Here is a 27668-nt window from a genome sequence, read left to right as displayed (position 1 = left end):
CCAGACAGGGATGTACAATTGTTGTAGTTCATCCATGCGGTCTCTAAATGTCTGCCATTGCCCATCCACAGTCAACCCCTTAAGTATCATTTGCCAATCTATCCTAGCCAATTCACACCTCATTCCTTCAAAGTTACCCTTCTTTAAGTTCTGGACCATGGTCTCTGAATTAACTGTTTCATTCTCCATCCTAATGTAGAATTCCACCATATTATGGTCACTCTTCCCCAAGGGGCCTCGCACAACGAGATTGCTAATTAATCCTCTCTCATTACACAACACCCAGTCTAAGATGGCCTCCCCCTAGTTGGTTCCTCGACATATTGGTCCAGAAAACCATCCCTTATGCACTCCAGGAAATCCTCCTCCACCGTATTGTTTCCAGTTTGGTTAGCCCAATCTAAAGTCACCCATGATAACTGCTGCACCTTTATTGCATGCACCCCTAATTTCCTGTTTGATGTCCTCCCCAACATCACTACTAGTGTTTGGAGGTTTGTACACAACTCCCACTTGCGTTTTCTGCCCCTTGGTATTCCGTAGCTCCAGCCATACCGATTCCACATCATCCAAGCGAATGTCTTTCCTTACAATTGTATTAATTTCCTCTTTAACCAGCAACGCCACCCCGCCTCCTTTTCCTTTCTGTCTTTCCTTCCTAAATGTTGAATACCCTTGGATGTTGAGTTCCCAGCCTTGGTCACCCTGGAGCCATGTTTCCGTGATGCTAACCACATCGTATCCGTTAACTGCTATCTGCAGTTAATTCGTCCAGCTTATTCCGAATACTCCTCGCATTGAGGCACAGAGCCTTCAGGCTTGACTTTTTAACACACTTAGACCCTTTAGAATTTTGCTGCAAAATGGCCCTTTTTGTTTTTTGCCTTGGGTTTCTCTGCCCTCCACTTTTACTCATCTCCTTTCTGTCTTTTGCTTCTGTCTCCATTTTGTTTCCCTCTGTCTCCCTACATTGGTTCCCATCCCCCTGCCATATTAGTTTAACTCCTCCCCAACAGTACTAGCAAACACTCCTCCTAGGACATTGGTTCCAGTCCTGACTAGGTGCAGACCGTTGCTCACCTCCTGGGCCACCTCCAGTCACGCCTTCTTGTCTTCACCAGCAGATATCTTCCTCCCATTGCTGGGGAAGAGTATATCTCTGTGGCTCCTCAAATTCCAGCAGCACATCAAAAGATGCATCACTGAAATGGGGTGCTGCCTTTGCCCATCCCAAATCCATTATTGAAATATAGAAACATAGAAAATAGGTGCAGGAGCAGGCCATTCAACCTCAGTACCCCACCCCTGCCTTCTCTCCATACCCCCTGATCCCTTTAGCCGTAAGGGCCACATCTAACTCCCTTTTGAATATGTCCAACGAACTAGACTCCACAACTTTCTGTGGCAGAGAATTCCACAGGTTCACAACTCTCTGGGTGAAAAAGTTTCTCCTCAACTTTGTCCTATATGGCTTGCCCCTTATCCTTAGACTGTGTCCCCTGGTTCTGCACTTCCCCAACATCGGGAACATTCTTCCTGCATCTAACCTATCCAGTCCCATCAGAATTTTATACGTTTCTATGAGATTCCCTCTCATTCTTCTAAATTCCAGCGGGTATAAGCGTAGCCGATCCAGTCTTTCCTCATATGTCAGTCCTGCCATCCCGGGAATCAGTCTGGTGAACCTTCACTGCACTCCCTCAATAGCAAGCACGTCCTTCCTCAGATTAGGAGACCAAAACTGCACACAATACTCAAGGTGTGGTCTCACCAAGGTCCTGTACAACTGCAGCAAGACGTTCCTGCTCCTCTACTCAAATCCCCTCGCTATGAAGGACAGCATGCCATTTGCTTTCTTTACTGCCTGCTGGACCTGCACGCCTACCTTTAATGACTGATGTACCATGACACCCAGGTCTCATTGCGTCCTCCCCTTTTACTAATCTGTCACCATTCAGATAATAATCTGCCTTCCTGTTTTTGCCACCAAAGTGGATAACCTCACATTTATCCACATTATACTGCATCTGCCATGCATTTGCCCATTCACCTAACCTGTCCAAGTCCCCCTGCAGCCTCTTAGCATCCTCCTCGCAGCTCGCCCTGCCACCCAGCTTAGTGTCATCTGCAAACTTGTAGATATTACATTCAATTCCTTCGTCTAAATCATTAATGTATATTATAAATAGCTGGGGTCCCAGTACTGAACCCTGCAGCACCTCACTGTCTGCCATTCTGAAAAGGACCCATTTATTCCCACTCTATGCTTTCTGTCTGCCAACCATTTCTTTATCCACGTCAATACATTACCCCCAATATTATGTGCTTTGATTTTGCACACTAATCTCTTGTGTGGGACCTTGTCAAAAACTTTGTGAAGGTCCAAATACAACACATCCACTGGTTCTCCCTTATCCACTCTACTAGTTACATCGTCAAAAAATTCTAGAAGATTTGTCAAGCATGATTTCCCTTTCATAAATCCATGCTGACTTGGACCGATCCTGTCACTGCTTTCCAAATGTGCTGCTATTACATCTTTAATAATTGATTCTAGCATTTTCCCCACCACCGATGTCAGGCTAACTGGTCTATAATTCCGTGTTTTCTCTCTCCCTTCTTTTTTAAAAAGTGGGTTTACATTAGCTACCCTCCAATCCATAGGAACTGATCCAGAGTCCATGGAATGTTAGAAAAAGACCACCAATGCATCAACTATTTCTCGGACCACTTTCTTAAGTACTCTGGGATGCAGACTATCAAGCCATGGGGATTTATCGGCCTTCAGTCCCTTCAATTTCCAGAACACCATTTCCTGACTGATAAGGATTTCCCCCTTCTCACTAGACCCTCGGTGCTCTTGTATTTTTGGGAGGTTATTCGTATCTTCCTTAATGAAGACAGAACCAAAGTATTTGTTCAATTGGTCTGCCATTTCCTTGTTCCCCATTATGAATTCCTCTGATTCTGACAGCAAGGGACCTACGTTTGTCTTCACTAATCTTTTTCTCTTCACATATCTATAGAAGCTTTTGCAGTCAGTTTTTATGTTCCCTGCAAGCTTACTCTCATACTCTATTTTCCCCTTCCTAATTAAACCCTTAGTCCTCCTCTGCTGATTTCTAAATTTCTCCCAGTCCTCAGGTTTGCTGCTTTTTCTGGCCAATTTATATGCCTCTTCCTTGGATTTAACACTTTCCCTAATTTCCCTTGTTCGGCATGACTGTGCCACCTTCGCTTTTTTATTTTTACGCCACACAGGGATGTACAATTGTTGTATTTCATCCATGTGATCTTTAAATATCTGCCATTGCCTATCCACCATCAACTAATTTGCCAGTCTATCCTAGCCAATTCACATCTCATACTTCCTCTTCTTTGGTTACAAACTCCAACTCTTACATATTGCACCTTTGCTTGACCCTTTAAATACTGGAGTTGAGATTGCATCATGTGGGTCGTCATCACGTTTGCTGCCGCTCACTGGACGCCATACCTGGAAATAAAATGATAATAAGGTTGCCAAGTTTAAAAGCCACTGACAGATGCGTTGAACTTACTTCCAGGTTTCCTGCGGGATATCAGATCCCCGCTGATTCCAATGCATCTGCATGTAAATATCTGGGCATGTGTGTCTCAGTAAGGATTCTTCAATCTGTGGTTATGGAGACACACAGGGGGAGAAATTCCCCAGTGATCCAATTGGGGACGGTAACTGGCTCGGGGCGGGACTTCCTGCACCCAGCGTGGAAGTCTCGCAATCTGCCCAGTTCGCAACCTGCAACGCTGCCGCTGGCACCTTCGTGGGGCACTGGCCAATGTCGGTTGGGGGGCGGAAAGGCGCAGCGTGAAGGGGTAACATAAGCGTGATTGCACAGCGGCACAGGGTGCTGCCACCGGGCATGGCGCTACCGTGGTATTGGCTCTGCTAACTCCCGCGCAATTTTGCGGTAGCTGGTAGCACCGACCCCAGGCAGAAACTCTTTCGCGCACCGTTAGCAGTCCCCGGAGGCGCTAACGGGTGTCGCTAAATAGGGCACTTTCGACATCAGTGTTGCTTGCCCTGTTCACATGGGTCCCAGATGCTCTTTCGAGGACACTGTGCTGTTTTGGCTCTCTAACAACTGCAAGTTACAGTGCAAAAACCGACAGAACATCTGTGAGCAAGTGTAAGTTTAGTGAATGGCTAGCGCCGTTTCTTTGCCACTGACCCCTAAATCTGGGCCATTGTTATACAGCAACAACAACTTGTATTTATATAGCACCTTTAACGTAGTGAAACGTCCCAAGGCGCTTCACAGGAGTATTATGCGTTAAAAATTTGGCACCGAGTCACATAAGTAGAAATTAGCGCAGGTGACCAAAAGCTTGGTCAAAGAGGTAAGTTTTAAGGAGAGTCTTGAAGAAGGCAAGAGAGGTAGAGAGGTTTAGGCAGGGAGTTCCAGAGCCTGGGGTCTCGGCAACAGAAGACAATGGTTCAGCAATTATAATCAGGGATGCTTGGGAGGGCAGAATTAGAGGAGCGCAGACACCTCGGGGAGTTGTGGGGCTTAAAGAGATTACAGAGATAGGGAGTGGCGAGGCCATGGAGGAACTTGAGTATAAGGATGAGAAATTTGAAATCAAGGCATTGCTTAACCGGGTGCTAATGATGAGTTCTCTTGACCCCTCCACGGTCTCTAAATTGTCAGACTGCTTGTCCGACATCCAGTGCCAATGTAGGTCAGGGAGCACAGGCGTGATGGGTGAGCGGGACTTCATGTGAGTTAGGACATGTGCAGCCGAGTTTTGGACCTCTCGTTTACGTAGGGTAGAATGTGGGAGGCCAGCCAGGAGTGCGTTGGAATAGTTAAGTCTAAAGGTAACAAAGGCATGAATGAGGGCTTCAGCAGCAGATGAGCTGAGGCAAGGACGGAGATGGATGATATTACGGAGATGGAAATAGACGGTCTTAGTTATGCAGTGAATATGTGATCGAAAGCTCACTTCAGGGCCAAATATGTTAGCAAGGTTGCGAACAGTCTGGTTCAGCATCAGACAGAAGTTGGGGAGAGGGGTGGAGTCAGTGGCGAGGGAACGGAGTTTGTGTTGGAGACTGAAAACAATGGCTTTGGTCTTCCCAATATTCAATTGGAGAACATTTCTGCTCGTTCAGAACTGGAAGTCGGACAAGCAGACTGACAATTTAGAGACCGTGGAGGGGTCGAGAGAACTCATCATCATAGGCAGTCCCTCGAAATCGAGGAAGACTTGCTTCCACTCTAAAAGTGAGTTCTTAGGTGACTGAAATAGTCCAATATGGGAAATACAGTCTTTGTCACAGGTGGGACAGACAGTGGTTGAAGGAAGGGGTGAATGGGGAGTCTGGTTTCCTGCATGCTCCTTCCGCTACCTGCGCTTGCTTTCTGCATGCTCTTGGCAATGAGACTCAAGGTGCTCAGCGCCTTCCCAGATGCTGTTCCTCCACTTAGGGCGGTTTTTCGCCAGGGACTCCCAGGTGTCGGTGGGGATGTTGCATTTTATCAAGGAGGCTTTGAGGGTGTCCTTGAAACATTTCCTCTGCCCACCTTTGGCTCGATTACCGCGTAGGAGTTCCAAGTAGAGCACTTGCTTTGGGAGTCTTGTGTCAGGCATGTGAACAATGTGGCCCGACCAACTGAGCTGTTAGAGCGTGGTCAGTGCTTCGATGCTGGGGATGTTGGCCTGATCGAGGACACTAACGTTGGTGCATCTGTCTTCCCAGGGGATTTGCAGAATCTTGTGGAGACATCATTGGTGGTATTTCTCTAGTGACTGGAGGTGTCTACTGTACATGGTCCACGACTCTGAGCCATACACGAGGGCGGGTATTACTACAGCCCTGTAGACCACAAGCTTGGTGTCAGATTTGAGGGCCTGATCTTCGAACACTCTCTTCCTCAGGCGGCCGAAGGCTGCGCTGGCGCACTGGAGGCGGTGTTGAACCTCATCGTCGATGTCTGCCCTTGCTGATAATAGGCTCACGAGATATGGAAATTGCTCCACATTGTCCAGGGCCGGGCCGTGGATCTTGATGACTAGGGGGGCAGTGCTGTGTGGCGGGGTCAGATTGGTGGAGGATCTTTGTCTTATGGATGTTTAGTGCAAGGCCCATGCTTTCGTATGCCTCAGTGAAGATGTTGACTATGACTTGGACTTCTGCCTCTGAATGTGTGCAAACGCAAGTGTCATCCGCTTACTGTAGATCGATGACAGAGGATGGGATGGTCTTGGATCTGGCCTGGAGACGATGAAGGTTGAACAGGTTCCCATTGGTTCTGTAGTTTAGTTCCATTCCAGGGGGGAGCTTGTTGAGTGTGAGATGGAGCATTGCAGCGAGGAAGATCGAGAAAAGGGTTTGCGCGATGAAGCAGCCCTGCTTGATCCCGGTCCGGACGTGGATTGAGTCTGTGGTGGATCCGTTGGTCAGGATCACGGCTTGCATGTCGTCATGGAGCAGGCGGAGGATGGTGACAAACTTCTGGGGGCAGCCGAAACGGAGGAGGGCGCTCCATAGTTCCTCACTGTTAACAGTGTCAAAGGCCTTTGTAAGGTCAAAGGCGGCCATATACAAGGGTTGGTGCTGTTCCCTGTATTTTTCTTGCAGTTGTCACGCTGTAAAGATCATGTCCGTAGTGGATGGAATCCACACTGTGACTCCGGGAGGAGTTCCTCAGCCACAGGGAGAAGACGGTTGAGAATTCCAGCGATGACCTTCCCAGTGGCTGATGACAGGGAGATTCCTCTGTTATTGCCACAATCGGACTTGTCCCCTGTTTTAAAGATGGTCACGATTACTGCATTTCTGAGATGTCCCGGCATGCTCTCCTCCTTCCAGAAGAGAGTGATGAGGTCATGCATTAGTGCCAATATTGCCTCTCCGCTATACTTTAGTGCCTCAGCGGGGATTCCATCCGTTCCCGATGCCTTGTTGTTCTTGAGCTGACGGATGGCCTTTTTCAATGACCATCCCAATGCCTGCCATCAGTCGGTATTCACTAAGGAGGACACAAACAACCTTCCGGATATAAAAGGGGTCAGAGGGACTAGTAAGAAGGAGGAACTGAGGGAAATCCTTATTAGTCGGGAAATTGTGTTGGGGAAATTGATGGGATTGAAGGCCGATAAATCCCCAGGGCCTGATGGACTGCATCCCAGAGTACTTAAGGAGGTGGCCTTGGAAATAGCGGATGCATTGACAGTCATTTTCCAACATTCCATAGACTCTGGATCAGTTCCTATTGAGTGGAGGGTAGCCAATGCAACCCCACTTTTTAAAAAAGGAGGGAGAGAGAAAACAGGGAATTATAGACCGGTCAGCCTGACATCAGTAGTGGGTAAAATGATGGAATCAATTATTAAGGATGTCATAGCAGCACATTTGGAAAGAGGTGACATGATAGTTCCAAGTCAGCATGGATTTGTGAAAGAGAAATCATGCTTGACAAATCTTCTGGAATTTTTTGAGGATGTTTCCAGTAGAGTGGACAAGGGAGAACCAGTTGATGTGGTATATTTGGACTTTCAGAAGGCTTTCGACAAGGTCCCACACAAGAGATTAATGTGCAAAGTTAAAGAATATGGGATTGGGGGTAGTGTGCTGACATGGATTGAGAACTGGTTGTCAGACAGGAAGCAAAGAGTAGGAGTAAATGGGTACTTTTCAGAATGGCAGGCAGTGACTAGTGGGGTACCGCAAGGTTCTGTGCTGGGGCCTCAGCTGTTTACATTGTACATTAATGATTTGGACGAGGGGATTAAATGTAGTATCTCCAAATTTGCGGATGACACGAAGTTGGGTGGCAGTGTGAGCTGCGAGGAGGATGCTATGAGGCTGCAGAGTGACTTGGATAGGTTAGTTGAGTGGGCAAATGCATGGCAGATGAAGTATAATATGGATAAATGTGAGGTTATCCACTTTGGTGGTAAAAACAGAGAGACAGACCATTATCTGAATGGTGACAGATTAGGAAAAGGGGAGGTGCAACGAGACCTGGGTGTCATGGTACATCAGTCATTGAAGGTTGGCATGCAGGTACAGCAGGCAGTTAAGAAAGCAAATGGCATGTTGGCCTTCATAGCGAGGGGATTTGAGTACAGGGGCAGGGAGGTATTGCTACAGTTGTACAGGGTATTGGTGAGGCCACACCTGGAGTATTGTGTGCAGTTTTGGTCTCCTAACTTGAGGAAGGACATTCTTGCTATTGAGGGAGTGCAGCGAAGGTTCACCAGACTGATTCCCGGGATGGCGGGACTGACATATCAAGAAAGACTGGATCAACTGGGCTTGTATTCACTGGAGTTCAGAAGAATGAGAGGGGATCTCATAGAAACGTTTAAAATTCTGACAGGTTTAGACAGGTTAGATGCAGGAAGAATGTTCCCAATGTTGGGGAAGTCCAGAACCAGGGGTCACAGTCTAAGGATAATGGGTAAGCCATTTAGGACTGAGATGAGGAGAAACTTCTTCACCCAGAGAGTGGTGAACCTGTGGAATTCTCTACCACAGAAAGTTGTTGAGGCCAATTCAATAAATATATTCAAAAAGAAGTTAGATATAGTCCTTGCTACTAGGGGGATCAAGGGGTATGGCGAGAAAGCAGGAATGGGGTACTGAGGTTGCATGTTCAGCCATGAACTCATTGAATGGTGGTGCAGGCTCGAAGGGCCGAATGGCCTACTCCTGCACCTATTTTCTATGTTTCTATGCCTCGAATCTCTCAACATCTCACCGAAGGGCGCTGCTCAGCGCCGAGCATATAGCCCGCATCTCGCTGTAGGCAACTAGGCTCACACAGCAGTGCCTGGTCTCCAGTCATCTTGGACCCCCTTGCCACTGGACCAAGACCTTGCTCAGCTAAGCCCATGTGGTAGCCGGTGTGCAACGGCCACCCCACGTTAAAAGCACCCCTGCACAGGCATCTTCCACCTTCAAGAGAAGTAGTGATGAGGTCCAGCTGGGTGTCATCAGCGTACATGTGGTAACTGATGCTGTGTTTCTGGATGATGTCGCCAAAGGGCATCTTTTAGATGAGAAATTGGAGGGGGTTAATGATAGATTCTTGGGGGACACCAGAGGTAATGCTGCGGGGGCAGGAAGATAAGCCATTGCAGGTGATTCTCTGGCTACGATTAGATAAATAAGAATGGAACCAGGCAAGTGCCCAACTGGACGACGGTGGAGAGGTGTTGGAAAAGGATAGAGTGGTCAACCATGTTAAAGGCTACAGACGAGTCAAGAAGGATGAGGAGGGATAGTTTGCCTTTGTCACAGTCACAAAGGATGTCATTTGTGACTTTGATGAGAGCCGTTTCGGTACAGAGGCATGCACGGAGACCAGATTGGAGCGATTCAAACATGGAATTGCGGGAATGATGGGCGCGGATTTGGGAGGCGTCAACACATTCAAGGACTTTGGATTGGAAAGGGAGGTTGGAGATGGCGCGGTAGTTTACAAAAATGGAGGGGTCAAGGGTTGGGCTTTTGTGGAGAGGAGTGATGACAGCAGATTTGACGGAGAGGGGTACAGTACTTGAGGAGTGGGAACTGTTAACAATGTCAGCTAACACGGGAGCCAGAAAAGGAAGTTGCGTGGTCAGCAGTTTGGTGGGAATAGGGTCAAGGGAGCAGGAAGTGGGTTTCATGGACAGAATGAGTTCGGAAAGGTCATGAGGGGAGATCGGAGAGAAACAGAAGATGTGAGGTCAGGGATAGGGCAAGGGGCTTCCTTACAGGAAGTTTGGCCCAGTGGGCTAGGGGAAGGAAGGGAAGAGGCAGAGTCGGCCAAAAGGATGGTCTCAATCTTAGAAAGAAGTCCGTGAGCTCCTCACACTTATTGTCGGAGATGAGGGTGGAGACGGGGGAGAGGGGTTTAAAAAGATGGTTAGCAGTGGAGAATAGAAGCCGGGGTTTATCCTTACATTCTAGAATGATTCTGGAATAGTGAGCGATTTTGGCAGACGAGAGCAGGAGCTGATAGTGCTTTATGTGGTCCAGCCAGATCTGATGGTGAATGGCTGAACCAATTGTCCGCCATATCCGCTTAAGTCTATGTCCCTTGTACTTAAGGGAGCGCAGATCAGGGCTGTACCAGGGGGAACGGTCAGGGTGAGAGAGAGTATTGCTTTAACAGGGACCAGGGCATCAAAGATGGTGGTGTGGATGTGATTGAGCAGATCGGTAGCTGCAGAGATGCCATAGTGAATGGAAGGCCAAAGGCTGGACAGTTGGGAGTTGGTAAGTGCAGTTGTTAAGAGAGTCAGGAGAGAGTTTTTTCTCGGGGCAGACACAGAAGGAGATAAGGTTGTGGGGAGGGGCGGAGAAGGTGAGTGGAAGGGGGATATGGGTGTAGAGTGATACAAGGAGGCAGTCAGAGATGGCCTTATCTGCGATTGACAAGATGGGAGAGCAAGGCTACGAGAGATAGCAAGGTTGAGGGGCTGGCCGTGAATATGGGTCGGGGAGTTTACATGGAGAGAGTGATTAAGGGAGAACGGGAGGCTAGTGAACTCTGAGGAGAGAGGGTATGATGAATTGAGATGGAGGATGACATCACCGAGGATGAGAAGTCCTTCGGTGCAGAGGGAGGAAACTAGCGAAGAAATATCGGTAATCAAAGTAATAAAATATTTATGGTACTTGGGTGGGCGGTAGAGAACAAGAATTTTAAATGAGGTGAGAGGAGTGGAATAAGGTGAGATGCTCAAAGGAGGAGAAAGTGCCGGAGGAGTCGGGGGACAGACCAAGGTGTGAATTGCTGATGAGAGCCACACCGCCACCACGACGGTCTGAGTGGTGGAAGGTATAGCCAGGCGTAGGTTCTCAATACCTTGACAACTTTTGTCAAAAGTGCTATTGAAATAATTTTTTCATAGTTTTTTTCATCCTGCCTTCAGATCCCTTTGCATTGAGAAGCGGGGAGATGGACAGATAAGTTATACCTAGGCCCTTACCAATCCTTCTCTTTCATCAACCAAGGCTGTAAGAGTGGACATTATTGAATCATATTTTGATATTGTTTTCCCTTCCTGCGGTAAAACACTTGGCACTTTATTCATGCCACCTTTATATCATAAAAGTACTATTACTTACAATAGTATTCAACTCTGCAAAGTCTTTCTTGAATGTTCCATACAGGCACAATCTACAAACTGCATTGCTGGCCTGTATATGTGCCCTAAGTACTCCGGCACCACAAAGCCAGAAATAATGGCAGCCAGCACCATTGTTTTCTGATATTTTCATTTACCACCACCAGCAATATTTCATTTCCTCTCGTGGAAATTTCTGCCTTATCCTTTCATTCTAGTCAAGTAGAGTAAATCAGGAATGTGTGATCTGTGTTTAATTAATGTTTTATTAAAGCACAGGGAAACAACTGTAGACATCAATTACAGATGGCAAGACAGTCTTTGCTCTCATTCAATGTTTGCCCTGCATGCACTTTATATATATATAAAGTTTGGCTCAAACCTGAACAAACAAGATAATGTTTCCGCAATTTACAATCAAGACTAAGTAGCACAGAAAGAAAATAAAGTCACTTTAAATTCAATAAACTTCCCATTTAATATCTAAAATTTGGCAGAAGCTGAATTCTGCAGATTGGGACAAAGTATATTCTGGGGCAATGTTGCTCAACCTCATGAAAAAATAGAATTTAACTCTATCTAATAGTTAAGTGATATCTTTTTAAAAATGATCTGCTCTCCTGATAAATTTATAGGTAAATGCTAATTCTGATTTTTTTTCCAACGCTATCTCAAAGTACCAAGCTCAATTAGAGTGCCCTGCTTAGTTCAACTGACCCTTGGTGTCATAGAAACATAGAAACATAGAAAATAGGTGCAGGAGTAGGCCATTCGGCCCTTCTAGCCTGCACCGCCATTCAATGAGTTCATGGCTGAACATTCAACTTCAGTACCCCATTCCTGCTTTCTCGCCATACCCCTTGATCCCCCTAGTAGTAAGGACCTCATCTAACTCCTTTTTGAATATATTTAGTGAATTGGCCTCAACAACTTTCTGTGGTAGAGAATTCCACAGGTTCACCACTCTCTGGGTGAAGAAGTTCCTCCACATCTCGGTCCTAAATGGCTTACCCCTTATCCTTAGACTGTGACCTCTGGTTCTGGACTTCCCCAACATTGGGAACATTCTTCCTGCATCTAACCTGTCTAACCCCGTCAGAATTTTAAATGTTTCTATGAGGTCCCCTCTCATTCTTCTGAACTCCAGTGAATACAAGCCCAGTTGATCCAGTCTTTCTTGATAGGTCAGTCCCGCCATCCCGGGAATCAGTCTGGTGAACCTTCGCTGCACTCCCTCAATAGCAAGAATGTCCTTCCTCAGGTTAGGAGACCAAAACTGTACACAATACTCCAGGTGTGGCCTCACCAATGCCCTGTACAACTGTAGCAACACCTCCCTGCCCCTGTACTCAAATCCCCTTGCTATGAAGGCCAACATGCCATTTGCTTTCTTAACCGCCTGCTGCACCTGCATGCCAACCTTCAATGACTGATGTACCATGACACCCAGGTCTCTTTGCACCTGCCCTTTTCCTAATCTGTCACCATTCAGATAATAGTCTGTCTCTCTGTTTTTACCATCAAAGTGGATAACCTCACATTTATCCACATTATACTTCATCTGCCATGCATTTGCCCACTCACCTAACCAATCCAAGTCACTCTGCAGCCTCACAGCATCCTCCTCGCAGCTCACACTGCCACCCAACTTAGTGTCATCCGCAAATTTGGAGATACTACATTTAATCCCCTCATCTAAATCATTAATGTACAGTGTAAACAGCTGGGGCCCCAGCACAGAACCTTGCGGTACCCCACTAGTCACTGCCTGCCATTCTGAAAAGTACCCATTTACTCCTACTCTTTGCTTCCTGTCTCACAACCAGTTCTCAATCCATGTCAGTACACTACCCCCAATCCCATGTGCTCTAACTTTGCACATCAATCTCTTGTGTGGGACCTTGTCGAAAGCCTTCTGAAAGTCCAAATATACCACATCAACTGGTTCTCCCTTATCCACTCTACTGGAAACATCCTCAAAAAATTCCAGAAGATTTGTCAAGCATGATTTCCCTTTCACAAATCCATGCTGACTTGGACCTATCATGTCACCTCTTTCCAAATGCACTGCTATGACATCCTTAATAATTGATTCCATCATTTTACCCACTACCGATGTCAGGCTGACCGGTCTATAATTCCCTGTTTTCTCTCTCCCTCCTTTTTTAAAAAGTGGGGTTACATTGGCTACAGTATCAGGTCCCATCTCTGGTCTGTCTTGAGTAGGGTGAACTCAATTGGGCTAGCATAATTGACCTCTGCATTCCTGAATTAGCAAGAAAAAACTGACACAGTTCCTGTTGATTATTATCCAGGGCTCTCTTCTGGAAAGTGCATGTATGTGAATGTTGGGTGGGGATATGATCAACTGTGGTTCCTCCTACTTAGCCAAAAAGTCCATTGATACTTTCTAGGCTCATACATGACCAATGACTACTTACACAAGGTACTGGAGGGTTGTCAGCATCTAGGATCTGTACCCCACAAAGAGTTGGTAGCTTGAGAGGAGAAAAATTGGGACTACAATGAATACATTTATATTTATGTTATATTTCTCTATTTCTATGGCCTCACAGACAAGCTGTTTCTAACCCCTTTCTTGCCTCTCACCATCCACGTTCCACTACCCTCTTCTAACCCTACTTCCTTCTGCATCCAATCCTGCCTGTAAACAACTTTCCCCCAAGTCACTTACAACTCCCAGCCATCTAGCCTTTGGCCCTCCATTTGCCACAATACTTCTTTTACTCTCTCCCTTGCTGGCCATCCCCCTGATATGGTCCACATCTTTGCTCCAAAAACAGAGGGCACAGACTTGAGCGTATTTAGTGCTAACCATCCATTACCAGATCTGGATGAACCACATCAAGCACTATCAGGCCTCACTCTCCTCTGCCATATTACACACTATTCCAGGATCATCCTGGAAAGCAAAGATAATCCCCAGCTTCTGAGCTTCATAACCAACCATCTAATTAAACCTCTCTCTTCTGCCTCCTACACCCTCACCTCCAACAAGTGTAAGCTTATGGACTTCCTTGTCACTAAAATTGAGACCATCCATTCAACTGCCTCTGCTACAATCCTCCTTTTCCTTCCCATCAAGCCAAGCTACTACCAAGGTTTATCGCCCCCACCCTAGCCCTGAACATGCGCCTTTCTCTAGTTTCTCTCATTTCCTCTCTAAGCTTACTTCCTGTTCTCTTGATGTCATCCAACTAAATTTCTGACCACCCAACTCCTGATTTGCATGCTAGCTGACACTATGAATGATTCTCTCTCCTCAGAGATTGTATTCCTCTCTTTCAAAACCGCCTTCATCAACCCCCTCAAAAAAACCACCATTGACCCCTCTGACCTTTCAAACTACCACCCGATCTCTAACCTCCCTTTCCTCTCCAAAGTCCTTAAACATGTTGCCTCCCATCTTTCCTACAACTCCATATATGAATCTCTCCAATCAGGTTTCTGACTCTGCCACACCACTGAAACGACCCTAATCAATGTCACAAGTAACATCCTCAGTAACTGTGACCATGGTGCACCACCCCTCCTCATCCTATCTGCAATCTTTGACACAGTCAACCACATCATCCTCCCTCGCTGCCTTTCCTCCACTGTCCAGCTTTGTGCGTTTGCCCTCTATTGGTTCCACTCTTACGTATCTAATCATAGCCAGAGCATCTCCAGCAATGGCTTGTTTTCCTGCCTTGCAGTTATCTCTGGAGTCCCCAAGGGTCTATCCTTGGCCCCCTCCTCTTTCTCATCCACATACTGCCCCTAGTGACATGTATTGATGATCCAGTCATTTCCAATTGTACGCTGATGACCCCCATCTCTACTTCTCCACCACCTCTTTTGACCCCTCCACTGCCTCTGTATTGTCAGACTGCTTTCATCTCCTTGCCGACCACTGTCTTAGCTTGAATCAGACTGTTTGCAACATTGACATTCTATTTGACCCCAAGCTTAGAGCTTCAGACCTAATATCCTCTCCATCATAAAGACTGCCTACTTGCACCTCTGCATAATGCTTGCCTCTGCCCCTCTCCCAGCCCACCTGCTGATGAAACCCTCATCCATGCCTTTCTCACCTCCAGAATTGACTATTGCAATGCTCTTCTGATCAGCCTTCCATCCCCCACATTCTATAAACTTCAAATCATCCAAAACTCTGCTTCTAGTATCGTATTCTACACCAAGATCCAGGCACCCATCAAGCCTGTACTTGCTGACTTGGCTCTTGGTCCCCAAATGCCCCCAGTTTCATCCTCGTATTTAATTCCCTTCATGGCCCCACCCTATCTCTGTTACCTCCTCTGGCCCTACAACCCTCAGAGAACCATCAGTCTCTGACCTCTTATGCATCCTCCACTCTCTTCATTCCACCATTGGTGGCCGTGCATTTGGCCAGTTAGGCCTGATGCTCTAGGCTTCGCTCCCTAAACCTCTCCGCTTCGCTCTCCTCCTTTAAGGCTCTCCTTAAAACGAACATAGTTGACCAAGCTTTTCATCGCCCCATCTAAGGTCTCTTTATTTGGCTCCACTTCCGTTTTTGTCTGATTACGCTTGTGTAAATTATGCTAAAGTCGCTATATAAATACAAGCTGTTGTTGCGGTTGAATTCAACTTGTAACATTGTGACAGAGGTTGTATTTCTTTCTCCTCTGCCTTTGGTCAAAGTAACCATCATAGAAATCGGTCATCTTTAGCTTTGTATGTGGCTTTACACTGATAATTTCTAAAGTAAACCATGTACAAAATAAAAGTAAGTAGAGAATGTATCATGGCCATTGGAGAAGCTAGTAAATAGGAATTTGAATGCTGCATTTTCTCTATTCAATTCTAAAAAATCAACATCCAAGTCCATTTTGATTGCTGAAATATTAACACTTAAAATTTGGTGCTATATTAGTTTACCTTTGCACATTGGGAATTGCAAAATAAAGAATATTGACCAAAGATATTTTTACAATTGTAAAATATTAGAGGAGCAATTAAAGGATGTCAGCAAGCTGGTGTTTCAGCATGAGGAATGTGCCCATCTGCCATTACCCTCCCATCCACTAACACTGGCAGAGGTGCATGTACACTACGATAGGCTTAAGCTGCACTAGGAGTTGTGTCTAATTATGACCCAGGAAAATTACAAACTGTTGAACTGATTTTCACTAGGACTGGCTACCTTTTCACAGGGACAAACTTGTGGGAGGGGCTGTGAAGTAGGGAGGAAATAGCTGGAGAGGGAGATGCCTTATTTTTACCAACCAGCTAGCTCTAAAAGATGCACATGGTATAAACAGGCAGTGTTTTGGAGCAGGCTGACAAAAGGGCATCAAATTGAAAATACATCCACTGCCCAATAAATGAGATATTACATCATAAGCTCCAGTCTGATGATTTTAACACTCGTGCAAACATGATCGATTTATGACTCTAAAAGGTATATAATTACACCAAATCATTAAAAAGAACTGGAAACTGATACTTGAGATATTCAAGGTATTTTTGTGGGATTAAACTCAATTTTTGTAATTTGTAAAAATGTAATGCATTTACAATGTGAAGGAAAATGCATATTGATTAACTATTGGAATATTTTGTGCTCATATTTTTAAAAATGTTTTATTTGTGGACCAAACTTCCACTCAAACTGTAACTCAAAATGATAAACAGTTATAAGCAGCCACTAGGGTGTCACCCTAACCAGAATGCACTGTGCGAAAAGGCATCTCGAGTAAAATGTTGCTAACTAGAAACTTCACAATACGGTAACATACGGTGAGCACTGAATTTTAATTTTAATCTTTAAATTTTATCATGAACTAAACAGCTTGGAAACTGATAGATGGAAGGATGTTTCATCTGATTACTTCCATATGATATGCTTGTAATAGTTACAGACAGATTTTAGTGATATGTTGCAGCAAATCTGTCTGTGGTCGAATAAAAATTGAGGTATGACTAGAACATAGGTTACAAATGCCAGAGCCAGAAGCACATTAGCAATCACTCCTGAAACATTTTTCAAATTAATTCAACAAAGAATTATCAGGAACAGTGCCAATTTTGAATATTGCAATATGATTAATGTTAACATCCTTTTGTTTTGCTTTTCTTTTTCTTTCATATATTTGGTAAACTGTAAATTAGTATTATGGACAAGTGTTTTATTTTACAAAGACAAACTGACAAGAAGGTCTGTCAAATATGTGCTCCTAAAGCTCAGAACAAGAACCATGTATTATCAGTTAACACATGTTAATTTCATTTTTTTAAACTAGGAACAGAGTTCTAGGCAATGATACGGGGCGGGGGGGGGGGGGGGGGGGGGGCGTGCGGGGAGGGGAGGCAACAGAAACAGTGTATTATGTCTACTGCTGATATTCAGTGTGGATTTTCTGCATTGATACAGAATACAGATGTGCCACAACTTCTCATGCAAGAGGTTTTATTAAGCCTCAGCGTGTAAGCGAGATTGATTGTTGAATACTTGAAATGGCACAGCTGTGGAAACAACTTGGTTTAAAGAGGATTTCTCTAACATTAACTAAACTCCATTACGTTGTCAGACTCAGCAACATGTACAAGCTGGTCATCAACAGTGTAACTAGCATTTACTATTAAAGCATTTTTTAAATAGAAGGCGGCAGAAAGTTAATCATAATTCTTTGTAATGTTTCATTTCAACAGACAGTACTGACTGTAAGACTCCCTCTTCAAAAGATTAATTTCATTAATAACAGATGAAGCAGACTGAATCCATGCCAAGGTAGCAATTCTTTATTAAAATAAAATTCTCATTGGTGATTCCTGCTTCCCAGGCAACGTAGCACTCAATGCACATCCTTCTGGATTTTGGATATTCCATATAAATTCCAATTTATAAGAGGTATAAAAGTATGGAATGGCACACACACAAGGCCACACACACTTGAACTGGTATCTACTTGCACCTAATGCAGTAGAGAAATTAATCCTTCCTCCACTCTTAGTGCCCGTCTTGTTTGTGCCATGTCTGATTCCGGTAGCAAGTAATGAGAAGGCACTTGTACTAAAACGTCTTGCCAATTGAGAGTAGGGAAACTTGCAGTGACATTACTTATAAGGGTGGTAGAAAGTCTCAAGCAGGATATTATTAAATTGCATCAGCACTGAAAAGTGAAGAGAGATATAACAATACTTTAATGTGTTGGGATTAAGAAGTCTGTTTTCAAGTTGACAATATCCAAGCTTACATTCAACTGCGTAGCCTCATTATTACCATCCCACCCATTGTAAACAGTCTTGCTGTTTACAGTTTGTGGCGGTAATATTTTTAAGATTCATAAACACTGTCCTATTGAAGAATGAAAGGGAAGGTTAGGTTTTTTTCAAAGGTTATTACAACATGGAATACCTTATCACATTGAGACAGTCACTATAAAGATAATTTAGAAGGGAATTGTAAAGTTCGGGGAAATGGGATTACAGCAGTGTCAGTTAAAGAGCTAGCCCCACACAGGCATAATAGGTCATATGACCTCTTCCTGTGTTGTAAATTCTTTAATGCACAAGAACAGTGAAACCACAAGTCAGTTTCACAATATTACTGCATGTACACCGAAAGAGTCTGACCTCTAACACATCTTTTCCCTTTCTAGGTGTTGACAGACATGAGATGTATTTGGAGCACTTTCAATTTTTATTTCAGATTTCTAGCATCTGCACTGGTTTTTTTTGCTACTCCATGTGATCCAGAGAGAACAAACGGATCCAATCTATCAGAAGATATAAGTATGCAGAAAAAGTAAAGAAATGCAATTCCATCCAATTTCTCTTTTACATTCAAGCCTGAGTGTAGGGGTTGGGGGTGGTTCTGAGAGCTACAACCCACACCAAATGATGGAACATCCTTTTAAACTTCCATTAGTAACCTTTGTAAATGAAACTACAAAAGTTCCCTTTGTAATTAAAAAGTTTCAATAGAATTTATTCTCTGTACAGATAAAACTGAAATTGTCTGCAACCAAGAATATTCTCAATGTTAAGATTTGTTTCGGGGAGAACATAAAAAATAAGCATTTATTTAAGAAGCTCCAGTGAGTTCTTTTCTTAAAAGTAGCTAAAGATCAACTACTCTCTTATGGACTATAAGTTGCATCACAGCTGGATATTCATTTCTGTTCATCGGGATTTTTAAACTCATAGGCACAAAAATTATATGAATTTAGTATAAATATAAAACCAAATTTAAACTGATCTAGAATGGAGACTGTATTTAAAATTTCCTTAATGAGCCATCCGATCATAGAAACATGCCTGTAAACGTGGTAGGTCTGTTTTTCTAACCATCTGTGAATTCCGTTCATTACTAGGGATATAGCGTCAAATCCAGCACAATGTTCTAGTCAATAAACAGTGATTACCAACCTGCTCTTAAATCTTGTAAATGCATTTTATACTGGATATTATTTGATTGCAATAAAAATTTAATTTCTAATAATTGTAAATCCGTGTAACAAAAACATAATCGATATTTAAGTAAAGATTAAGTAAAAATTAAATTGTCAAGACTTTGGCATTTGTTCTAGTCACAAAATAGCTTTATTTTTAAATAATATCACATACGCATATCATAAGAAACATCAAGGTTTATTTGGAAATATTTGCACAAATGTCTTGGCAGAAACCCATGCAGTTTTATCCAAAATTTTACAACATTAATTTCACTATGAAATTTGCATTTGTTTATCTTCTTTAAAGGCTACGCGTTATTTGGCAAACATTTATTATAGGATACAAACCGCATATCGTAGAACTCAGTACACGGCATTGTGAAAAAAATGGCAAATTTTTTAAAAGTTCACTATTGTGCATCCTTGCGTTGATCTGAATAGAAACACTGCCCCCATTCTCTCGGATTAATCTGCCTTTTAGACATTCTTAGAAAGAAGCACACACGCAGTTTGCTGTTCATAAAATAATGAAGGTTCACCAACCCCAACTGAAATATACAAAAATCAATTGTTTTTTATACCACTATTGTTCGCTTTTGCATCAGTTTCTCTGTAACTGACCGACAATAGGTATTATTTCCTTTTTAAACGATTATTTCTGCGTAACGCTACTACTAAGCTGCTGAAGGCACCGGGAGATGTGCCAACACCCAATGTGCACCACATCCAAACACACGCATACACAACAAAACTTTGTGCTCGTTTAAAAATTAATATACCAATTTAATAAACAGCATCATGTCTTTCAAATAAAAGGCAACAGACATTTAAAAAGTTCATCCATCCAAATGAATTGGAGTGCGTGGTAAACTAGGTGAGGCAGCAATGGCACATGGAGTTTTAAAGCTGGAGTACTGAGGGTCGGTTCTAGGGATGATGGATCGGGTTTGGATCTAATCATTTGGGGAACAGCGGGCAGAGGTTTGTGATGCACAGGTCACTCACGGTAGAAAACATATTCGGTGTAGCTGGTCCATATCTTGTCATCGGTCTGATCGTGAGCGAAGGCGCAGGTCCCAGTGGAGTTACAGGACACCATGTGGAAGCCAGCCTCTGCCAACTTGTCAAACGCCTGTTCCAGGAAAGTAAACTTCAGGTAGTACCGCGACGTGTACCGTTCGGGGGGCCGGTCGGGGTCCCTGCTCTCGTTCAGGGTCTCCCCGAACACCTCTTTGGCCAGCGCCGTTTTTCCACACACCATGATCCTGGCTACTCTTCTGAACTTGGCGTCCGTCTGGCTGTCCCTGCCCAGAGTGTAGGATCCCCGGTAGCCGATGGTGATGAAGCCCGCTCGCCTGTCGCTGCTGGTTCCGGGGGCAGCCGCCGTGGCCGAGATGATGCTGCGGATCGCGTCCGTGTTGGGGGAGCCGTCCTCGGTGTCGCTGGGGCAGGCGTCGTCGTTGATGGAGTTCTGTTTGCTGAGTTTGGGGCTCAGCGTTTTGACCAGTTCGGGGAGAGCGAAGTACTCGGCCTCCCTCTGCAGCCGGCTCCTCTCAGGGAAGTGGTCCGGCAGCACCAGTTGCTGATCCCGCATGTAATCCAGAATGTAGCGGAAGAGAAAGCCGTCTCGGTCGATGAAGAACCGTCCCTTGCCGTCCCTCGCCAGCCCCAGCCAGTTTTTCCGCCCGAACATCTGTGACAGGAGGGAGTCGGGCACGCTGAGCAGGGTGGAGTAACGGGTGATGTACACCTGGCCGCCGACATTTAGCTCTACGATCTCAGGGAAAGGGGTCTCCTCGCTGGCCATGATGGAACCGGCGTTATCGGGCAGAGCCATGGCCGCGCTGAGGTAAGCTGAGCTGAGGTGCGGGGCAGCGCGCTCTCCGACCCCCTCGTGCTCTCTCCTTTTCTCGCGTGCGCGCTCTCCCCGCGCTGCCTCCAAGTTTTAATTTTAAAGCCAGCAACAACAGCGAGAGCCGCCGGAGCCCGTGACGTCAGGTAGTAGGAGGAGCCTGGCTGGGCCAGCTAATCGATTTCAAGCGGTGCGTGTGAATGAATGTTCCCATTCCCAGCACCACGTTGCTTGTCTTCGTGTCAGTACAATCGTCCCCTTGCAGCCATTGCAACCTCCAACCACACTGTCAACTCTTACATAGCGCGAATGAGACAATTTTCGTTTAAATATAATTCGTTTTAATATACCTCACTATTAAACGCTACTCCATAACTTTGGGTTTACAATCGACCTCACTTTTTGACCACAAAGCTCACTCTAATATTGGCAGGAGGGCCGGTCTACAGGGCCGTAGTAATACCCGCCCTCCTGTATGGCTCAGAGACGTGGACCATGTACAGTAGACACTCAAGTCGCTGGAGAAATACCACCAACGATGTCTCCGCAAGATCCTACAAATCCCCTGGGAGGACAGATGCACCAACAATAGCGTCCTCGTCCAGGCCAACATCCCCAGCATTGAAGCACTGACCACACTTGATCATCTCCTCTGGGCAGGCCACATAGTCCTCATGCCAGACACGAGGCTCCCAAAGCAAGCGCTTTACTCAGAACTCGTCCAAGGCAAACAAGCCAAAGGTGAGCAGCGGAAACATTACAAGGACACTCTCAAAGCCTCCCTGATAAAGTGCGACATCCTCGCTGACACCTGGGAGTCCCTGGCCAAAGACCGTCCTAAGTGGAGGAAGTGCACCCGGGAGGGCGCTGAGCTCCTCGGGTATCGTCGCCGAGAGCATGCAGAAATCAAGCGCAGGCAGCGGAAGGAGCGTGCGGCAAACCAGGCTCTCCGCCCACCTTTCCCTTCAACCACTGTCTGTCCCACCTGTGACAGAGACTGTGGCTCTCGTATTGGACTGCACAGCCATCTAAGAACTTATACTAAGAGTGGAAACAAGTCTTCCTCGATTATGAGGTACTGCCTATGATGATGATGAATATTGACAATTTTGTACATATGTTCCGTCACCCCCTACTATGTATTATAATTGATGTTTTTACTTTCAACAACTACAAAGCATCACATCACAATGTTTTTTATTCGTTCCGGGATGTGGCATTTATTGCCCATCCATAATTGCCTTTGAGAAGGTGGTGGTGAACTGCCTTCTTGAACTGCTGCAGTCCGTGTGGTGAAGGTACTCCCACACTGCTGTTTGGGAAGGGATTTCCAGGATTTTGACCCAGCGACGATGAAGGAACCAGATAAATTTCCAAGTCAGGATGGTGTGTAACTTGAAGGGGAACTTACAGGTGATGTTGTTCCCATGCGCCTGCTGCGCCTTCTAGGTGGTAGATGTTGCGTGTTTGGGAGATGCATCCGAAGAAGCCTTGCGGAGTTGTTAGAGTGCATCTTCTGGATGGTATATAATGATAGCACTGTTAATTACATCTTCTATCACTTTGCTGATGATTGAGAGTAGACTGATGGGGCGGTAATTGGCCCAATTGGATTTGTCCTGTTTTTTGTTGACCGGACATACCTGGGCAATTTTCCACATTGTTGGGTAGATGGCAGTGTTGTAGCTGTACTGGAAAAGCTTGACTAGATGGGGAACTAGTTCTGGAGCACAAGTCATCAGCATGAAAGCTAGGATGTTGTCAGGGCCCATAAATTTTGCTGTATCCAATGCGCTCAGCCATTTTTTGAGATCACGTGGAGTGAATTGAATTGGCTGAACACTGGCTTCTGTGATGCTGGGGACCTCAGGAGGAGACGATATGGATCATCCACCTAGCACTTCTGGCTCAAGATGGTTGTAAACGCTTCAGACTTGTCTTTTGCACTCGAGTGCAGGGTTCCGCCATCATTGAGGATGGGGATATTCATGATGCCTCCCCCTGTTGTTTAATTGTCTACCACCGTTTACAACTGGATGTGGCAGGACTGCAGAGCTTTGATCTCATCTGGTGATTGTGGGATCGCTTAGCTTTGTCTATAGCTTGCTGTTTCCATTGTTTAGCATGCATGAAATCCTGTGTTGCAGCTTCCCCAAGTTAGCACCTCATTTTTAGGTATGCCTGGTGCTCATCATGCTCATCTTCTGCACTCATTGAACCAGGGTTGGTCCCCTGGCTTGATGGTAATGGTAGAGTAAGGGATAAGCCGGGCCATGAGGTTACAGATTGTGGTGGAATACAATTCTGCTGCTGCTGATGGCCCACAGTGCCTCATGGATGCCCAGTTTTGAGCTGCTAGATCTGTTCTGAATCTATTCCATTTAGCACGGTGGTAGTGCCACCAACACGATGGAGGGTGTCCTCAATGTGAAGATGGGACTTCGTCTCCAGAAGTACTGTGCAATGATCACTGTTACCAATACTGTCCTGGACAGATGCATTTGCGACATATAGATTGGTGAGGACGAGGTTGAGGTTCACTCACCACCTGCCGCAGGCCCAGTCTGGCAGCTGTGCCCTTCAAGACCTGGCCAGCTCAGTCAGTATTGGTGCTACCGAGCCGGTGTTGGACATTGAAGTCCCCCACCTAGAGAACATTCTGTGCCATTGCTACCCTCAGTGCTTCTTTCTAGTGATGTTCAACATGGACGAGTACTGATTCATCAGCTGAGGGAGGATAGCAGGTGGTAATCAGCAGGAAGTTTCCTTGCCCATGCAATGAACCATATTCAAATATTTATATGCAGTTAGTTCAAATATGAATTCTTATATAGTATTTGTAATCACTAACCAGTATAAGATACATAATATCAATACCCAAGGATGCATTCTGTAATTGTCTGTGATATCTTAAAAGATCTGCAGTTCACTGAAGGCAGTCTATAGTGCTGGGTGAATACCAATGGTCTCCAGTAAACTAAAAAAAAGAAAATTTTTCACATGTTTAGCTGAGCAATATGGGCCAGCAAAGTTAACATTTTAATTCAGGTGTTACAATGGGGCTGAATTTGCGCGCACCCGTAGAGGCCCCGCAAGTTCTGGGTGTAGGCATGCACTGCACATGCTCTGAAACCTGGAACTTGCGATCTGTCAAGAATCTGCTTGACAGATCGTATGAATTCCAAAGAAAAGAGTATTCACGGGCAGAGAGTTGAACTATTTTCCCAACTTCTGCCCAGCGAATGCCCTTGAAATTCTTACACCTTGTAAGGCCTGCTTTTACCAGCGCAAGAGTTTAAAAATATAGAAAACTAAAATTTTATCACTCATTTATACATTAAAAACCCTGTCCCTATAAGTTTATTTTTAGCCCCGTTAAAACATAAAATTAAAAAAAACATTTTTGTTTAAAATATTTAATTAAATGACATTTTAATTTTAAATATGTAATTAAAAAATATATATTTCATGTGTTCATGTATTTTTTAAGTGATCCCCATTCATACTTATAGGAGTTCCGCACAAATGGAAACCCCATAAGTATGAATGGGAATTCCCTTCTTTTATTGGTTGGGCAAGCGCACGTGCCCTTGGGATACGTGGACCTTTACCCGCGGGTACCCAGAGACCCAGGAGCACGAATCTCCGTACCTCCCAGACCACCAGGTAAATTCGTAGATTTTTTACAGGTCGGAGGTCTTCGCCCGTGAGAAACTTCCAACTGCAACTTTTACCCCATTGTGTATTACTTTAAGTATAAATAATAGACCATAAGAAATAGTACACACATAACAGTATTTGAATGGTACAATGATTGCAGTCAGTTGGGCTTTGTTCGTCCTATATACAATTCACATAGCCATCCATTTTAAGTATAGTCTCATCTTTGTTTCATTTTAAGAAACGCATTATAAAAAATTGTTGCAGAAGTTTAGAGTATTTGCTGCAACTCTCAATTATCCTGTCACTAGATTTTCTACTTTATTCGCTGTATAATTTGATGCACGTTTTTAAAATAAATATTGCTCACTTGTTTCGATTCCTCTTTTTTAAAAACTATTTTGTAATTTCCTTTCAAACCGTCGTTACTATATGCATTCATTTGAACCGTAATATCTAAGCTCCCAATGAGACATGGGGTGTTATTTTCAACTGGCATTTCTTAACAAAACTATTATAAACCAATGGAAGTTAAAGTTATTTCTTTAACTTTACACACAAGTAGTGGAGTCATGCTCCAAAACACACAGCTTTTCTTCCTCTACAATATCACAGTGTCATGGTATATCTTTTGTTTGTACCTTTGATAACTATTTATTAAGAAAATGTTAATTAAGAAACTGGAATATAAATAAACTATATCGCAGTTAAATGAAACAGTGCAACTACACTCTGCTTTGTTTAATCAATGATATCGTACTGTTTAATTTTATGGAAGAAAATTCTAGAAAAAATGTATGTGTTCGAGATTTTTTGAAGGTATCAATTTTACAAGCAACTTGAGACACTCCAGCAGGGCTTCCCTCCCTGCCAGACCATTCTGGTGACATAACTAATGGGGAGTGTTCTCGTACAATCCAAGGTTTCCCGTGGTAAATCCACTTTGGAGTGTTCTGCAGTCTTACTTAGATGAATATGCAGGCAGTGAAGGAAAAGATTTGATCAGAAAGATTATGTATGCAAAAAAAAATTGTCATTTTGACATTTTACTTTCAACATATTTATGCAACCAAAGATTGTGGTGGAATACAATTCTGCTGCTGCTGATGGCCCACAACACCTTGTGGATGCCCAGTTTTGAGTTGTTAGATCTGTTCTGAATCCATCTCATTTAGCACAGTGGTAGTGCCACACAACACAATGGAGGCTGTCCTCAGTGTGAAGACGGGACTTCGTCTCCACAAGAACTGTGCAGTGGTCGCTCTTACCAATACTGTCATGGACAGATGTATTTACGACAGGTAGATTGGTGTGAAGACGAGATCAAGTAGGTTTTTCCCGTCTGTTGGTTCTCTCACCACTTGCCGCAGGTCCAGTCTGGCAACTATGTGCTTCAGAACATGGCCAGCTCAGTCAGTAATGGTGCTATCTAGCCACTCTTGGTGATGAACATTGAGGTCCCCCACCCAGAGTACATTCTGTGCCCTTGTTACCCTCAGTGCTTCTTCCAAGTGGTGTTCAATTATGGAGGAGTACTGATTCATCAGCTGAGGGAGGGTGGTAGGTGGTAATCAGCAAGAGGTTTCCTTGTCCATGTTTGATCTGATGCCATGAGACTTCAATATTGAGCACTCCGAGGACCACTCCCTCCAGAGTTTATAGCACTGTGCTTCCATCTTTGGTGGGTCTGTCCTGCCGGTGGGACAGGACATATCCAGGGATGGTGATGGAAGAGTCTGAGATTTTGGCTGAAAGGTATGATTCTGTGAATATGATTATGCCAGGTTGTTGCTTGAATGGTCTGTGGGACAGTTCTCCCAGATGTTAGTGAGGAGGACTTTACAGTGACTGGGCTGGGTGTGACTTTGTCATGTCTAAATCCAGTGCCTAGAAGGATGCCAAGTGGTCCATCTGGTTTTATTCTTATCATTTTTTTAGCGATATATCCCTCACTCTACTATTACTATCAAACCAGGGGACCAACCCTGGTTCAATGAGGGGTGTAGTGGAGCATGACAGGAGCAGCACCAGGCGTACAAAAAAATGAGGTGCCAACCTGGTGAAGCTACAACACAGGACTACATGCATGCTAAACAGTAGAAGTAGCATGCTATAGATAGAGCTAAATGATCTCACAACCAACGGAACAGATCAAAGATCTGCAGTCCTGCTATATCCAGTTGTGAACGGTGGTGGACAATTAAACAACTAACAGGAGAAGCAGGCTGCATGAATATCCTGATCCTCAATGATGGCGGAGCCCAGCATGTTAGTGCAAAAAACATGCATTTGTAATCATCTTCAACCAGAACAGTTCAGCCATTACAACACTGACTACACTCCACAAGTACTTAACTGGTTGTAAAGTACTTTGAGACATCCGATGGTCCTGAAAGGCGCTATATAAATGCAAGTCTTTCCTTTTCAGAAGTGTCAAGTGGATCATCCATTTTGGCCTCCTCCTGAGGTCCCCACCATTACAGATTCCAGTCTTCAGCCAATTCAATTCACTCCACATGATATTAAGAAATGGCTGAGCACACAGGATGCAGCTGGGGCGATGGACCCAGACAACATCTTGACTGTCGTGCTGAAGACTTGTGCTCTAG

At 44.6% G+C, this 27668-nt stretch overlaps 2 protein-coding genes across 2 annotated transcripts in view; both read right to left on the bottom strand.

The window, feature by feature from the left end:
• The window catches only part of LOC139265692 (uncharacterized), a 139120-nt gene that overhangs the window by 70340 nt on the left and 41112 nt on the right, over positions 1 to 27668 (bottom strand). The window contains exon 3 of the mRNA XM_070882939.1: positions 3403 to 3496. Within this exon, the coding sequence (XP_070739040.1) occupies positions 3403 to 3496 (94 nt within the window). The remainder of the gene's footprint in view (positions 1 to 3402; positions 3497 to 27668) is intronic.
• On the bottom strand, positions 19673 to 21555 carry LOC139265693 (BTB/POZ domain-containing protein KCTD8-like). The gene has a single exon (XM_070882941.1). The coding sequence runs from the start codon at positions 21382 to 21384 to the stop codon at positions 20545 to 20547; it is 840 nt and encodes a 279-aa protein (XP_070739042.1). The 5' UTR covers positions 21385 to 21555; the 3' UTR covers positions 19673 to 20544.

The sequence above is a fragment of the Pristiophorus japonicus genome, chromosome 6 (genome assembly GCF_044704955.1).
Source record: "Pristiophorus japonicus isolate sPriJap1 chromosome 6, sPriJap1.hap1, whole genome shotgun sequence".
In the NCBI taxonomy this organism is placed as follows: Eukaryota; Metazoa; Chordata; class Chondrichthyes; family Pristiophoridae; genus Pristiophorus; species Pristiophorus japonicus.
Note: the sequence above shows the minus strand (reverse complement) of the source record. Positions and strands in the feature narration are given on the sequence as shown.

What these genes read in the sequence shown, in the direction of transcription:
- LOC139265693 (XM_070882941.1), bottom strand. Translation starts at nt 21,384, where the DNA reads ATGGCTCTGCCCGATAACGCCGGTTCCATCATGGCCAGCGAGGAGACC.